At 40.9% G+C, this 14,896-nt stretch overlaps 1 protein-coding gene across 1 annotated transcript; it reads right to left on the bottom strand.

Annotated features, from left to right (window-relative positions):
- Positions 1-1,291: 1,291 nt before the first annotated feature.
- On the bottom strand, positions 1,292-11,128 carry LOC109992109 (NXPE family member 3-like). Its single transcript, XM_020644607.3, has 7 exons — positions 10,809-11,128; positions 9,480-9,600; positions 7,791-8,258; positions 5,838-6,133; positions 5,424-5,494; positions 3,183-3,386; positions 1,292-3,099 (listed from the first exon to the last, which is right to left on the bottom strand). The coding sequence occupies exons 2-7, from the start codon at positions 9,579-9,581 to the stop codon at positions 2,555-2,557; spliced, it is 1,686 nt and encodes a 561-aa protein (XP_020500263.1). The 5' UTR covers positions 9,582-9,600; positions 10,809-11,128; the 3' UTR covers positions 1,292-2,554.
- Between the last annotated feature and the right edge of the window lie 3,768 nt (positions 11,129-14,896).

Here is a 14,896-nt window from a genome sequence, read left to right as displayed (position 1 = left end):
CGGGAGAGACATGAGACGGGAGAGAGGAGAGCGCAACTGAAGTTGAGAAATGAACGACTCTTTTCAGTAAGTGATTCAGTTCAGTTCGTTCACCCAGATGATTCGTTCGTTTTGAACGAATCGTTCATGACCGACACATCACTAGTGCCCAACAACGGCAAACTTCCACCAGATATGTGTGCATAGCGTGTCCGCTCCGGTCTGTTACGGGTCCGTGCATCCTCATCCGTCAACACGGTCAACACCCACCGGCTGCGTTCTCAGTCCGCAGCACGGAGAGCACAGCCGGACAGCTGGAGTACGGAGACAAAGGAGTTTCCGCGGTAATTTAACAGATTCACTCGCGACAGCACGAGATAATACGATGTTCGTGGTATAAAACTCATTAAAAACCTTATAAACACATAAACACACAAACAAACGGTCGTTTTTCTATACCGTCAAAACGGAGGGTGTTATTCTGAAAATAAACAGGACGTTTTAATGTTGTATCGGTGTCTGACTTCCCGTCCCGCTTGTTTTTTTTGTGCTAAATTGATGCGTTGTGCTCCAGCCGGCTGCGGCGCGGTTGCACCGCAGACTAGATCCTGTTGTTATGGTTATAGAACACTCGCGCAAAAGCGCTCAAAAGGCGCTGAAAGCAGCGCTTTTTTCTGAAAAAAGAAGTCAAGTGTGAACACGGCCTTTTTTTTCTTTTTATATTTAAATTGTACTGTCAATTTCTGTTTGCAATCTTTGCTCTTTGCTGCTGTAACACTGTAAATTTCCCCGTTGTGGGATAAATAAAGGATTATCTTATTTTATCTTGTCTTAGCTTGTTGCACTGGTGTTATAAAATAACATGATTGTATTTTCCATGCATATTCTCTCCAGTAAGGAGATATAGTGGTTGAGTGTACATTCCGATTCATTTCCTTCCAGGTATCCTCAGATATGTGTGTTAAGTTCTTCCTCCCATCTTAGCTTTGCCCATATATCTTCAAAATTTTGACCATTTCCTAAAATGTTATACACAGTTGAAATTTGATGTGGTACTCTAACATTACTAAAGTTCATTACCAAAAATTGCACAAGTGGATGGATATTTCACCAAACCATGCCTCGGCACAGTGGTTTGACAAATTTGCTTAAAGAGCAGAGGACAGTCACTTGCTGTAAGCTTATTTACCATGTACAATTGCAATGTGGTTAGCCTTTTGTTGTTCTGTTAGCATGTGGTTGCAGTATGTATGGGTGTACTGAAGATACTATGTGTAACATTAACATTAGCCTTGTTATTAAGTGTTGTATTGCTTCTGATGTAGCATAGCATGTAGCATAGCATTAGAATGTAGCTTAGCATTAGCGGCAACCAAGGATGGCAGTAGCTCAGTCTGTAGGGACTTGGGTTGGGAATCGGAGGGGTTGCCAGTTCAAGTCCCTGGACCAAGTCCGGAAATTGGTCTGGTAGCTGGAGAGGCATCAGTCCACTTCCTGAGCACCGCCGAGGTGCCCTTGAGAAAGGCACTGAACCCAAAACTGCTCTGGAGTGCTCGCTGTGGGCAGCCCCCTCACTCTGGGACCTCATTATTAATGCATGTCTATAGAATCCTGTTTGTGCATGTGTGTGTATTTCGGCTTATGTTTATGTAGCATGTTCATTAGACCATCTAGGTCTTTTATGCATTTAGACAGAGATCATTCTTTATTAATAAAACACTTTTTTTTAGTTTTCAAAATCAATTGGTTCTGTTTAATATTTCATGAGGTAATTTCTAAGGTACTGACTTTTCAACTATTTTTAATTCCCTCTAAATGAATACACAATGCGATTAACAATAAGTTCATATTCAAACCATTATTACTCTTCATAGGCATTTTAAATGATGCTCCCCATTTCCCTATTATGGTAATCTCTTCTCGTTTTACTTAGGGATTGCAGGCAGTTTGAGCAGAAAGGATGGACCAGCATGCAATATTTCTATTTCTCAAAAAAAGAGGGTGTATTCAGGCCGTGCACAAAAGTTTAACACAACAAATTTGGTAATTTTTTATATTACCAAAATTATCATTTTAATCATGATTTATAAAAATAAAAATATAAAGTCCTTGGGAGGTCTGATAAAAACATACACATGATCAAACTTAAGCAGTCCTAACTGTTTCATCATACTGTTACTAACGTTAATATTAGACTGATCAGTCTATTATCACACTTAACTGTTACTGCTAATAAAACACGTACTTTCAAGCCCAACACAGTTTCAGCAGTTGGCTGTTAAACATGAATCTGGTTTTGCTCAAGGTTTCTGTTTGTAAAAAAGCAGTTTTTCCTTGCCACTGTAACATTGCTAAATGTTGCTAAGTGCTGTGATGGATTAGTATTGGCTCTTTGCAGATAACAAAGAGTTTACCTGCTATACTGTAACATAATGTAAAAAAGAGTGAGGTCTTTAACCTGCTCATTTGTAAAGTGTCTTGAGCTAACATTTGTTATGAATTGGCTATATACAAATTAATATTTAATTGATTGACATATTAACTCCCTCAGTGAACAAATGCACATCTACTAGCCCTATTTGGTGCATATGTAGGACAAGAGAATGTCAATCATATTCTTAATAATAGGACGTCTTGGGTGAATGTTGTGAGGCAGGTGATGGGCCAGAGTCATCTCCCAAGCGTCCACTAGTCGAACATTAAGTCCTTTGAACACAGCTCTGAGCACCTTGTCCTGCTGTAGTGCGTACCAGTCACTGTAGCCTAACGATACAGAAGGTGTTAAACCTCTGAGGTTTGGAGTCCTGATGACCACCAGTGTGTCTGGAGCCCTGTTCAACAGACGAATCACCGCCCTGCGGATGCTCTGAAGTCGTCTGATGTAGAGCTCAATTGGGAAAGGGCTGAAGTGGGCCCAGACGCTAAAAACTACAACTGTGTTGGTGCCACCTACCAACCCGTCAATTTCATTTGCAATGTATCGCAGCTCACTGGTTGGGGTGTTGAAAAAACTAAGAGGAGGCCCGTGGCAGCGGTACGTTACCAAGATGTTTTTTGCATTGTCCCATATCATGTAAGGTCCAGTTTGCTTTGGACTATTCCGGTTAATCTCCTTAGCATCTGAAAGTATGACAGAAGGAACAAGTTTAGCTGTGATATAAATAATATTAAACTGTCACCTGAAATTAATGTGTATCAACTACCTGGAAGTGAAGCATCAAAGTACTCAAACCACTGCCTGACGGTGGAGTCTCCATACAGGTGGACCACCTTTCCTTTCAGACACTGACTGATGGCAGAGGAGTTGAATTGGTTGACTTTGGTGCCACCTAGTGATTGCCACACACCATGGAAGTAATACCCAGAGAGTCCAGGCTTCCCACCTCCTTGATTGACTGTGGGTTGCTCTGAGAATTGTTGATCAAAATAAGCTTTAGGTTATAATAGGCATAGGCCCATATCGTTATAAAAAAGCACAAGATATATAAATACAGGATATTAACAGGGATATCATAAAGGGATGTCATCACTACATTTCACAGATTGTCAGTAATTAAAATACGAAGAGACATTTGCACCAGTGTTTCCAGAAACACGAGAAATATCTTCTGTCACTAAGTCTGGGCTGAGTCAGTGACATTATAATGACATTTTCTGAATTATTCAATCAACACATAAATTTGAACAAAGAATTTCTCAGCAGAGCATGAAATGTGGTCACATTATTAAAAACAAACATCTGACTTGCACTCGTCCATCTTGGCAACTTCAGAAATATTCTGAATGCATCATTATATGCCACCTGTAACTTTTTCATTTTAGCTTTACTATAATTGCACCACAATTGGGCAGTATACAGTGGAGTACAGTAAAGCTCTGAACAGTTCAGTTTTAACTTTGTCTGAGCACAATGAAAATTTGTGTGCCTGAATATTAGCTTGAGCATACAGTTTGCAGCACTGACGCTGCACATCATCATCATCATCACTCAAGTCATTCCTGATAATATGTCCCAGATATTTGACTTTATCCACCACACTCTGGGCTTGATCAGAGATAAAAAACGAAGGAAAATTTTGCTTTCGATCGTCCTTGGCTTTTACTATCATGAAAACGCTCTTCTTACTATTATACTTTATGTCACACTGCACTCCATAACTCGAGCAGATTCTTAGAAGTTGCTGTAGGCCAGCACTATAAGGTGACAAGATTACTAAATCATTAGCATACATCAAATGGTTAACAAATCTATCTCCCACCATACATCCAGTCTTACAAGTTTTAAGCTGTTCAGAGAGACTGTCCATATACAGATTGAAAATAAGTGGTGACAGAATTCCACCTTGTTGGACCCCATTGGTCACTGAAAAGGGTGCCAATATACTCCTGATCTATCGGGCGCATATGGATTGATGTCAACAGATCCCCTAAAAAGACCAAAACAAGGTCTCTCCTTTACCTTGCTTATTTCACTTGAGACTTAAGACAACATTATATATTTACACAAAAAAACATTCATTAACATTTTACAAAAGACTTAGTTTTAGTTTTTTTCCAGTGCAGTTCAGTGTATTTATTGGACTTGTTAGAGCAGCAGTAAAATACACAATTAGTGCTCTAGTGATCAGCAGGTAAGTGTATGTCTCGAATGCATGGTTAAAGGCAGAATATGTGATTTTTCACACTTATATGTGGCAGAAATCAAGTATCTCCTCTGAAAATAACTCTGTGAGTCATGACTGTCTACAATGGGTGTAACACCCGAGTCCCACCAAGCTTTTTCAGCCGTGGCTTCACTTTTTTTACATCACCAGGACGGCCAGCTGACTCCTCCCCTCGAGTATAAAAGTTGTTTAATTGAGGGACTAGAGAAAAGAAGGAGAACATACTGTACTCACTGCTTAACTGTGTTTCTAGATCACGCTCATTTCAGGTAAATTTACATGCAGTGTGAAGATACCAGCATAATAAAGATCGCTAGCATTAGCATGCTAACACAACAATGCAGCGCGAGTTGTTTTGGTTTCATGCTGGTGCTCAAGGGCGACATCTGCTGGATCAAAAAATCACATATTCCTTTAAGGAAAATGTTACCAAATGTTAATTATTAAAAGCAAAACGTTGCTATTTTTAAGTGGAATTTTAATAATACAGTAGTACTGGAAATCTTGATTTGAGCGTGAATGAAGCAAAGGCTTGCAGCTCTATCTCAGTTTTGTAGATGGAATCTGGTTTATTTATTTATCTTTGCCTTATATGGGATATCCTTTCTACAAGTCAAAGAGATAAACAACTATTGTCACTTTTTATTTTTCCCCAGTACTTCATTCCGCTAATGCCGTCACCTGAAGACAGAGGAGGGTTGTATGGGTTGTAAAACTTTTTTTTTTTCAAGGTCACATTGCGAGTTTTTTTAAAGTGGAAGTAGAAAAGTTGTGCTTTACCTTTCCTTGGAGGCAGCACAGTAACATTAGCCGGTCCTGAAGAGTGAATGAAGACTTTCAGGTTGACTTTGCTGGGTGGAAAAAACTTCCATGATTAAGTATCTCTTAAACACATTACATTATGTAAATAATGTAAACAAAAGGTAGCACTTTAGTCACCACAAATTACTCTGCCTCCATATTTGGACTCCAAAGATACACTTTGTAGATTTGTTCATGAGACTCAACTTTAATTGTTCAGAGTAAGTGTTTCGATAGGTATTATCTTACACTATAAACATCTTCAGATTTTATATCTGCCTCTTGTAGTTACAAATATGAAAATTTCCACCAGGTGATACATTCTTTACACTTTGTTTATAGTAATTAGATGTAAAACTACATGCAACATTTCTATTCACTCCGCTCCCTCACCTTTGGAAAAGCTTCTCCTCTTTGTCCTTGAGTCTTACATTGAATCCGGCTCTCCTGTGTTTAATCCTGTCATCACAGCTCAGTTTCTTTGGCTTGTAACAGAACCAAGGCTCGCCTGTACGGAGGTCAGTGTAGTTGCACTGTGGCTGGTTGGTTTGACGTAGGCAAACATTACAAAAGGTAGTGTCAGAGATTGAACCTGAGTGGAAGAGGCTTTTAAAGAGAACCCTATCAGGATGTTCTCTATTCAGCCTGTGCAGAACTGTGACAGCCTCACTTGAGTGGACAAGCATCACCTGATAAAACAAAACAAAAGAGTTTTGAAGTTATAGCATACACCCTTTGCCTGCTATTTTTTATTTGTATAATTAGATTGTTAAAACAATGTTTCCAAGATAATTCATCTGTATTTTTGATGTCAGCTGACTAAAGTTAATAATTTATTCAACTTTAAGAGACATTGATGGAATTGGTAAACTCTTTACTAGCTGGAAAGTTGAACTTGTAATACTCTAAATAAGTGCACGTGGTGGCAGACGCTCCAGTGTGTGTGTGTGTGTGTGTGTGTGTGTGTGTGTGTGTGTGTGTGTGTGTGTGTGTGTGTGTGTGTGTGTGTGTGTGTGTGTGTGTGTGTGTGTGTGTGTGTGTGTGCGCGTGCGTGTGTGTGTTTGTGCAGCATGTTGGTGTGTCTCAGCGTTCCCTGCGATGCTCACAGTCATGACAACAGAGAGAGGGGCAGGGAAAAGTAGCTGCAGCTACATAAAACACGCTTAATACTCATAGCATAGTTTTTCTGACTTTTTGGTAAAACATTTACCCGCCCAGTGGCTGATAGCACTCTGAACTTTACTCGTAATGGGAGGCAACAAGAGACAAACAAATGAAGGAGAAAGGAAGTGGGTGATCAGCTGGGGGGAGTGTTAGATGAGGCTAAATGCTTTGGTGAACAGGTGGTGTTTGAGGAGGTTTTTAAAGATGGCCAGAGATGCAGCAGTGCGGATTTTGGCGGGGAGGGAGAGAGTTCCGGGGGGGGGGGGGTGCTTAGGCACTGAAGGCTCTGTCACCAAAAGATCGCAGTTTGGTGTGGGGGGTGGAGGAGCTGTTGGGACGAGGTGTAGGGATGGAGGAGGTTGGTGAGGTACAGTGACCATGGAGAGATTTGTAGGTAAGTAGAAGGAGTTTGTATTGGATGCGGGACTTTATCAGGACCCAGTGGAGGTGAATGAGGGTGGGGGTGATGTGCTGCCAGGGCTTGGTGCATGTAAGGACCCTGGCAGCGGAGTTCTGGACATATTGGAGTCTGTTCAGGGCAGTGTTTGGTAGCCCAAACAGAACTTCATCAAAGTAGTCCAGACGTGAAGTGATGAAGGCATGAATGAGGGTCTCTGTGACGGGGTCTGGGAGTAAGGGCCGAAGTTGTGAGATGTTTTTGAGGTGGAAGAAGGCGGATTTGGTGATGGATTTGATGTAGGATTTAAAAGAGAGGGTGGAGTCCATGATGACGCCTAGGTTGCGGACCTCGGGTGAAGGGTGGATGGACCAGTCGTCCGCAGTGAGGAGGAGATCTCCAACCTTCCTGAGCAGTGCCTTGGGGGCCACAACCAAGAGCTCAGTCTTGCTGCTGTTAAGTTTGAGGAGGTTGGAAGGCACGCTCTTGCATGCTCTCTCTCTCGCGCTCTCATGCACGCACAATGATACTTGTACATGTATCATCTATGTGTGGGAAACACTATATTTTGTACAAAGCTGGTTTAAAAAGTTGGGCATATTGGGAATCAATGGGGAATGACTCATTAGTCTTTTTTAACTTTTTATGTTGTTGCTTGTTGGCAAAAGTAAGTCAGGGGAAATGGTTTAGATTCCATGAATTAAATGACCTACAGGACAATAACATTTAGGTGATTCCTTTACCATCACTTGTTTTACAATACCATTTTAAGCCTTGAACTTTACCTCAACCTGTGCACTTCCCTCCCAGAGTAAAGGGAATACAGCAGAGTAGGAGCCATTAAGGTGATCCACCACTTGCCCGGCCACACCTGCTTCAAGTGCCCTGTTATGCAACCGGGCAAGTAAGACATCTCCTCCAGACTTCTTGGGGTTACCTTGGAAGTCGTACATTTGTATCATAACTTCCAGCTGGTCTCCTATGTGCCGCTCTACTCCACCCCTCCCTGGGAGAATGATGAAGGTGCTGTGGGCGGGATCACTTGTCTGATTCAATGAAAAAAAAGGTGGCGGACGTGGAGATTCAGGCCAAGCAATGGAATCTAATAACAGGCGTTCCTCCTCAGCATCTGCCAAAGACAGTGGCTTAAAGGTGCAGAAATCATCAGGCACGGGAGGAGCAGCGGGAGGAGCAGCGGGAGGAGCAGAGGTCACTTTATTAGGGACGATGGTAGAGTTTTCTTCATGATGTAGCTGGAAAGGGGTTGAAAAAGACAGATGGTGACAAATTTACTTAAATAAAATAAACTGAAAGAAAGAGAAGTGATTTTTCTAAAAGAATAAGGATTAATCATAACTGCTGATTTGTAAACTGTAAGCTGCTGGAAGTCACTGAAATGTCTCTAAAATGATGCCTAAGGGCAATAGTCTTTTACTAGGAGAAGAAGGCAAGAAGCCCGGGAGTTTCATGGCTTAGACCAGCCTATTGTTCATATCCTTTCACTGGAGATACAGGCTATGATTCTAGCTTTAGTACATACATCTGAAATAGTGCATTATTCTCTACAACCTTGTAGCCTATTAAATCATGTGTTTGATTTTTTTTTAAATTGTAATTTCCAATTCAAAGCATTAGCCTAGAGTGTTTCTCACAGGATTTCATGAGACTATGGCAGGAGGACACAGAACCGCCTAGGAGGTTCCGGGAGCAAGTTCTCTTTTAGGTGCGGCTGTGGCTCAGTTGGTAGAGTCGTCGTCTCTCAAATGTAAGGTCAAGGGTTTGTCCGCAGCTCCTGCTGCAACATGTCCGATGTGTCCTTGGGCAAGTCAATTAACCCCTTCGTCAGCGGCGTATTCTGATGATGTCACTACATAGTAACCTTTGCCGTCAGGGTGTGGATAGGTGTGACATGCAGTGTGAAAGCGCTTTGAGTAGTCAGAAGACTAGAAAAGCGCTATATAAGCTCAAGTCCATTTAACAATTTTGTGCTGCTGTAGTAATTAAACAGAAATTGTAAATAGACTTGAGCTTTTATATGACTACTAGCACAGTGGTTAACTCTTATCTTCATATCGCATATAAATTGACACAGAAAGGCTGTGACCTAAAGACACTTATCTGACATTTAAATGAACAGTGTGTTGGCTATGTTATTCTTATTTTGTACAGTCCTGACTAAAACAGCTTTATACTCAAGGCCGCCTTATGCATGTAAACACAATGTAAACACGGCTCTGACAACAACACAGCCAGCAGGACTCTGCTTCTCACTAATAGACAGTCATGACTCAGAGAGACATTTACAGAGGACATATTTGATTTCTACTTTATTTTTGTGTAAATTGTCGCACATTCTTCCTTTAAGAAGATATTGGTGAATGAGGCCTTTTAGTACATTAAAAGACACTGTTGAAAATAGTACCCTTTAATCTGACTCACAAAAAAACATTGTTGTGACTTATCTCAGTTCTCACCTCGAGCAGGTCCAAGAACAACACAGTCAGAAGGAGAAGGATGACACAGGTCTTCAGAAGTTTCATGTTGACATGGTTACTTATAAAACCTTTTAGCCACATGGTGAGTCCTCCTCTGGTACTTGATTAAGGGGAAACAGACTCTGTATTAAGTTAAGTTTATGATATAAATTCTTCTTGAAGACACTTAACTCAGTCATAAAAATCTCTGAATATTTATAGTGTGTCATCATGTCTAGCTTCCAACATCAAACTAATCTAGTCAATCGAGAATGTGATAATTATATGTTACCAAACAGGGAGTTTACAACAAAACAACTTTTTGGTGCTTGAGGTTTGATAGGAACATAATTACAATGTTCATACTGATGGTCAAATTCTCAATCAGGTGTGCCAAGGTTACATGGTCTTATGAAATGTATTTAAGTCACTTGAGGACAAAAGGTTGACTGAAGGTAGGGTTAGTTTCCCTGCAGGCACACAGTAATGGAGGCACGAAGGAAACATGTACATTTAGCCTAATCAATCAATCAATCAATCAATTTTGTATAACCTCAACTCATAACAAGTGTTATCTCGACACAAAAAGTAGGTTAAAAGATCTTACTTAATGCCTAACTAAAGATTGTTTTAAAGAAAATGTTTTAATTGGTACTATTTTGTTACTTTATACTTTAACACATTTACATTTCAGATTTTAATTCTATTCCATTTATTCCTCAATGTTTTTTCTTCAGTTTCACTTGTTACTTTGTAGATTAAAAAATCAGTGATTCTAAAAATCAGAATGTATAATTATAGACAACATTAAATTAAGCTCATCAACTCTGTGTCTCCCAGCTTCAGCATATATGATACCATGTCTGCAGTAATTTAACTGTTCAAATAGCTCATGCTTCCTAAATGAATACACTTATTTTGGGGCATTTAAATATATTTTGATGGCACTGTAGGCTACTACCTCTAAATGGAGGACTATTTTTAACTAGATTTATCAAACTGAACATGTGCTTTTTAACTGATGTGATCATAGATTGATAAAGTATGATATATGACATGGGGGTTTTATATCAGAGCATGAACTCAAACAGTGAAGAGTATTTCCTATCCCTAAAGTATCCAGTAAAAAAACAAGTAAATGTGATACAGGGGTTCAATTAAAAACAAAAATCAGAAGCAAAGAGCTTAAAGCATGCAGGATAAAAGAGGTATAGAAAACGTTAAAAAATACCTTCAAAGTAGACACTAATAGAAACATGTTGTTTTCCCAGCGTCTATAAAATTAAACATAAGTTACACCCAAACAAAATAAAGAATATTATGGCTTACCTCAGAAGAGATTAATTTAGAGTGAACACAGTGGTGAAATACAAGTAAACCTTTTACTCAGAAAACAAGGCAACCTGTCATAACAAGAAGCTTCACAAAAGTGATAAAGAAGCTTCATAAAGTGATCAAGGTGCAATTATGAAGACTTTTAGATATCCAGTGATGTGTCAAGATCTGGACGATAATGAATACCAGCTCAAACAACAGATAACAAAAAGGAACTTTGTTCACTAACAGGTGTTCACTGGAATTAATGTATTTACTTAGGGAGCAGGAGCAGGATCACACCTAAAACCACACCTGTAATTCCCTGACAGCCTATTTATACCTGGTCACCTCACCACATCCCGTTTGTCTCAGATCCTTCTACCCACCCCCCCTTCCCTACTTCTCCTCATCCCTTCCCTTGTTGTGGATTTTTCTGTTGGTAATAAAAGATCTCAAGTCAAAGTCTTTTGTCTTTGTGTATTTTATTGCATATAGTAAAGAGTTATTTTGCAAAAGGGGTAATCAGCTACAAAAGTAACATCAGCTACTCCTTCTGCTAGTTTGCCTGGTGATTTATCTATGCAAGCTTTTTTCTAAAAGGTACCTGGTACGGAGGAACACCAACAGAAACTCCTTTGTCAGGAGGGCACTGATTTAGGATCATGCTGTACTCAGATAATGAGGAGTGTACCTGTTGGAGATGCAGACCAAGGCCATACAGAGAAACAGTTTTTAATTGCTAAATGACGCACAAACATCTAAATCTTGGACGACAGGACGACAAACAGATAGTATCTTTCCACTACACCCTCCCCCCTCATCCCTTCCCATCCAACTTGACACAAGCCTCTCCCTCGTCTCTCTCACTTCAGGTACAGTCTGGGACCGTAATTAGTTCGGGTGGATCCATACCCGAGACGGAACCCCCACTCTGAGTCTCTCGCTCGCCCGATCAACCTCCCAGACCAGCCTGAAAGACGACCGCCATCTCACACCTACACCCCTCTCATACACATACATCTGTCAATATATCTTACAATTCATATTAAATGTTCAAACTAATACTGTTGTGGCGTGGTCCTTGCTAGTGAATGCGTGCTTAAATGCTTGGTTTATGAATTTGTTGTTATAGTTTAAAAACAGTGCGCATCCCGTTTGACTCCGGGGAGGACTGTACATGGTGCCGGGCTTTGCTCCAGGCATACCGGGGCTGATCTCATTGAATCCCCGCTCAGGACGCTCACAGATGTGTGAGGGAGACGGGGAGCAGCATTTCATCGGGGCTATGCCCCACTTTCTATTGTGCACAAACAGGACTTTATAACATCTAGGGGGGAAAACACAACTTTGAGAAATGAGGTCTTGTTGAGCGGTAGCTTTACTAAGTTGGCTGTCCGACTACCGGCACCGTTGCCCGGCTTGAGTAGGCTACGGGACTTCCATCTGCCAGGATTTTGAACTTGTCAGGCCCGGGACAGAGGGCTCTCTGTGGGTGAAGTGTCAGTGTTTGATGACAGGGAGAATGTTAAACTGTTGCAAAGAGATGAGCAGCGAGTTCAACCTGGACACCGGGGATGGCGAAAGCACCAAGTGTCAGGCTGGGAAAGCGGGTGCAGAGGGATGAGTTGCATCTGGAGCTCATAGCCCCAGAGCTAGCAGTAGCTCCAGGCATCCCAGGGCTGCAGTGACGGACCCACACTCGGCTCTCGTCCCCACTTTCAAAATCCCAGTTGAACTCGCTTTAATCTCCGCGTTTCAGTAACATTCAAGATTCAAGATTCAAGATTCAAGATTTTTATTTGTCACATGCTCATACAGATGTGCAGTGAAATGTAAGGACTGTTCCGCAAGGCCATGCAATAAACACTCAAATTACTAATACACATAAATACAGTAAAATAGAATATAATGTAAAAAATAAAAAAATAAATATTTGAATATACAAAATATTAAATATAAAGTAATGTAAACAGTGTAAAGTGTCAGAGTGTAAAGTGTCCAGGGTGTCAAAGTGCAATGTGCAGATTGGAATGTGTGGTGTGTGTGCATCATGTAGTCACAGTTCTGTTTTGTTTTTAACTGAGGAGAGTGGAGTTAACAGTCCGGACAGCCTGAGGAAAGAAGCTTTTCCTGAGTCTTTCTGTGTTCGCCTTGATGTGTCGAAGGCGCCTGCCAGAGGGTAGCCATGTAAACAGTCCGTTACCTGGGTGGTGGGGATCACTCATGATCCTGTTTGCCCTGGCTGTGCTCCTCGTTGTGAAGATGTCCTGGAGGGTGGGTAGTGTTGTACCCATGGTACGCTCTGCTGACTTCAGCACCCTCTGCAGGGCTCTTCAGTCACGTACAGTGCTGTTCCCGTACCACTGGGTGATGTTTCCAGTCAGCACACTCTCCACCGCTCCGGAATAAAAAGTCTTCAGGACCTTCACAGAGACTTTGAATTTCATCAGCTGTCTGAGGTGATAGAGGCGCTGCCTCGCCCTCTTCACCTGACTGTCTATGTGGGTTGTCCATGTGAGATCCTCAGAGATGTGCACCCCCAGGTACTTGAAGCTGCACACCCTGTCCACCAGCGTCCCATCAATTCTCAGTGGGGTGTAATCCCTCTGCTGTCCTCTCCTGAAGTCCACAATCAGCTCCTTGGTTTTGCTGACGTTCAGGAGCAGGTTGTTGTCCTGGCACCACTGTGTCAGGTTTCCAACCTCCCCTGTTTGAACATTGATGGTTGTTCTTAGTCTTTCAATAATACAACTTCCCTATCTTAACATAACTTTCTGTTCCTAGCTGTCTCTCTTACTCTCTCACGTAAATAAACAGATCCACAGCGCCTCTACAGGCCTGGAGCACTTCCATTTAAGGATTAACTTGCAGCGTTTCTGTGTTTGCAGTTGTTTTCTGGTTGTGTGTGTTTTGACTTAAGTTTTGTTTCTGTACTTGCAGCGCGTTTGACGCTTATGCAGTTGTTTTGCGTATTTGCAACGCGTTTGTTTCTTTTGCAACGCGTTTGTTTCTTTTGCAGCAGTCTTTGCATTTCTTTTGGGAGTTTGCGATTCCTTGTGAATGTGCAGCATTTTTAGGATATGCTTCGTGTTTTTTCAAATGTTTGTCATTTCATCAGTTGCTGTGCGAGTGACCCCTGCCGGCCACGGTAATATACCAATATAAGCACGAACAAACACATCCCCATCTTGACTGCACAAAGATTCAGCCACTCTGCTCTTTTTTATACCCAATCATGATACTCACCTTTTTCCTGTAAACCTTACTGTGAGATGTTCCATTAGCTGTTATTGAAAGACTTTCTCAACTCTTTGCCCCCTTGTTGCAACTTTCAAAACTTTTTTTAAACATGTTTTCAGCCTCAAATTTAAAATAGGAGTCCATTTTTCAAACATTGATAGAATTTCTCAGATTCAACAATTGATATGTTGTCTTTGTGCAGTTTTTTAATCAGGTATGGTGTTTCAACCTTTAAAAAAAAGAATCATCACCTTCTATTTTTATTTTTATTTTACACAGCATCCCAACTTTTAGGAATCAGGGTTGTAATGATTAACAACAAGAATACTCAACTTGAAAAGTTATCTTCATGATTCACAACCTTGTAATGTCATTTGTTCTGCATTATGAACCATTATGAGGCACTATGCACCCAGAAAGTATTGGACCTTAAAAAAAGTCATCATACTTCCCTGAGATCATCAGGTCCCGGTAGTTAGATTAAAGCTATGGATAGGATCAAATCTTGAAATCAGGTTGTTTAAAAAAGAAAAGGAAAACATAATCAAATAAAACCAATCCAATCCTGGTTTGTTCACTGGTAAAACCTTCAGTTTTTGTTGTCTAAACTTTTGACTAAGATTTCTTTAATCCAAAAACTCAGGATTATGGTGATACCAGCAGAGTGCTGGATTCAGGCTGGATTACAAGAAAATGTCAACTATGACATTACATATCAAATGTGTTGCAGCTGAGAGGTTCTCTTAACTTGTGTGAATTGTGGCGCCCCCCTGTGTACAAAGTATGCAGTGTAAGGTCCTCTTTTGAGCACTGTTGAACCTTTTAGGCCAAACAATAGAATACTTTGGTTCATCCATAAA

Source organism: Labrus bergylta, chromosome 11 (genome assembly GCF_963930695.1).
Source record: "Labrus bergylta chromosome 11, fLabBer1.1, whole genome shotgun sequence".
Lineage (NCBI taxonomy): Eukaryota > Metazoa > Chordata > Actinopteri > Labriformes > Labridae > Labrus > Labrus bergylta.
The sequence above is the reverse complement of the archived record's forward strand: the minus strand, read 5'-3'. Positions and strand labels throughout refer to the sequence as shown.

Bases quoted from the DNA above. Each gene is read 5' to 3' on its own strand.
- LOC109992109 (XM_020644607.3), bottom strand. From the start codon at position 9,581: ATGTGGCTAAAAGGTTTTATAAGTAACCATGTCAACATGAAACTTCTG. The intron at 6,134-7,790 runs GTAAAGTTCAAG...TTGTTTTATCAG, and splicing joins AGGGAAGTGCACAGGTTGAG to GTGATGCTTGTCCACTCAAG. The intron at 3,100-3,182 runs GTAGTTGATACA...TCATACTTTCAG, and splicing joins CTTTGATGCTTCACTTCCAG to ATGCTAAGGAGATTAACCGG.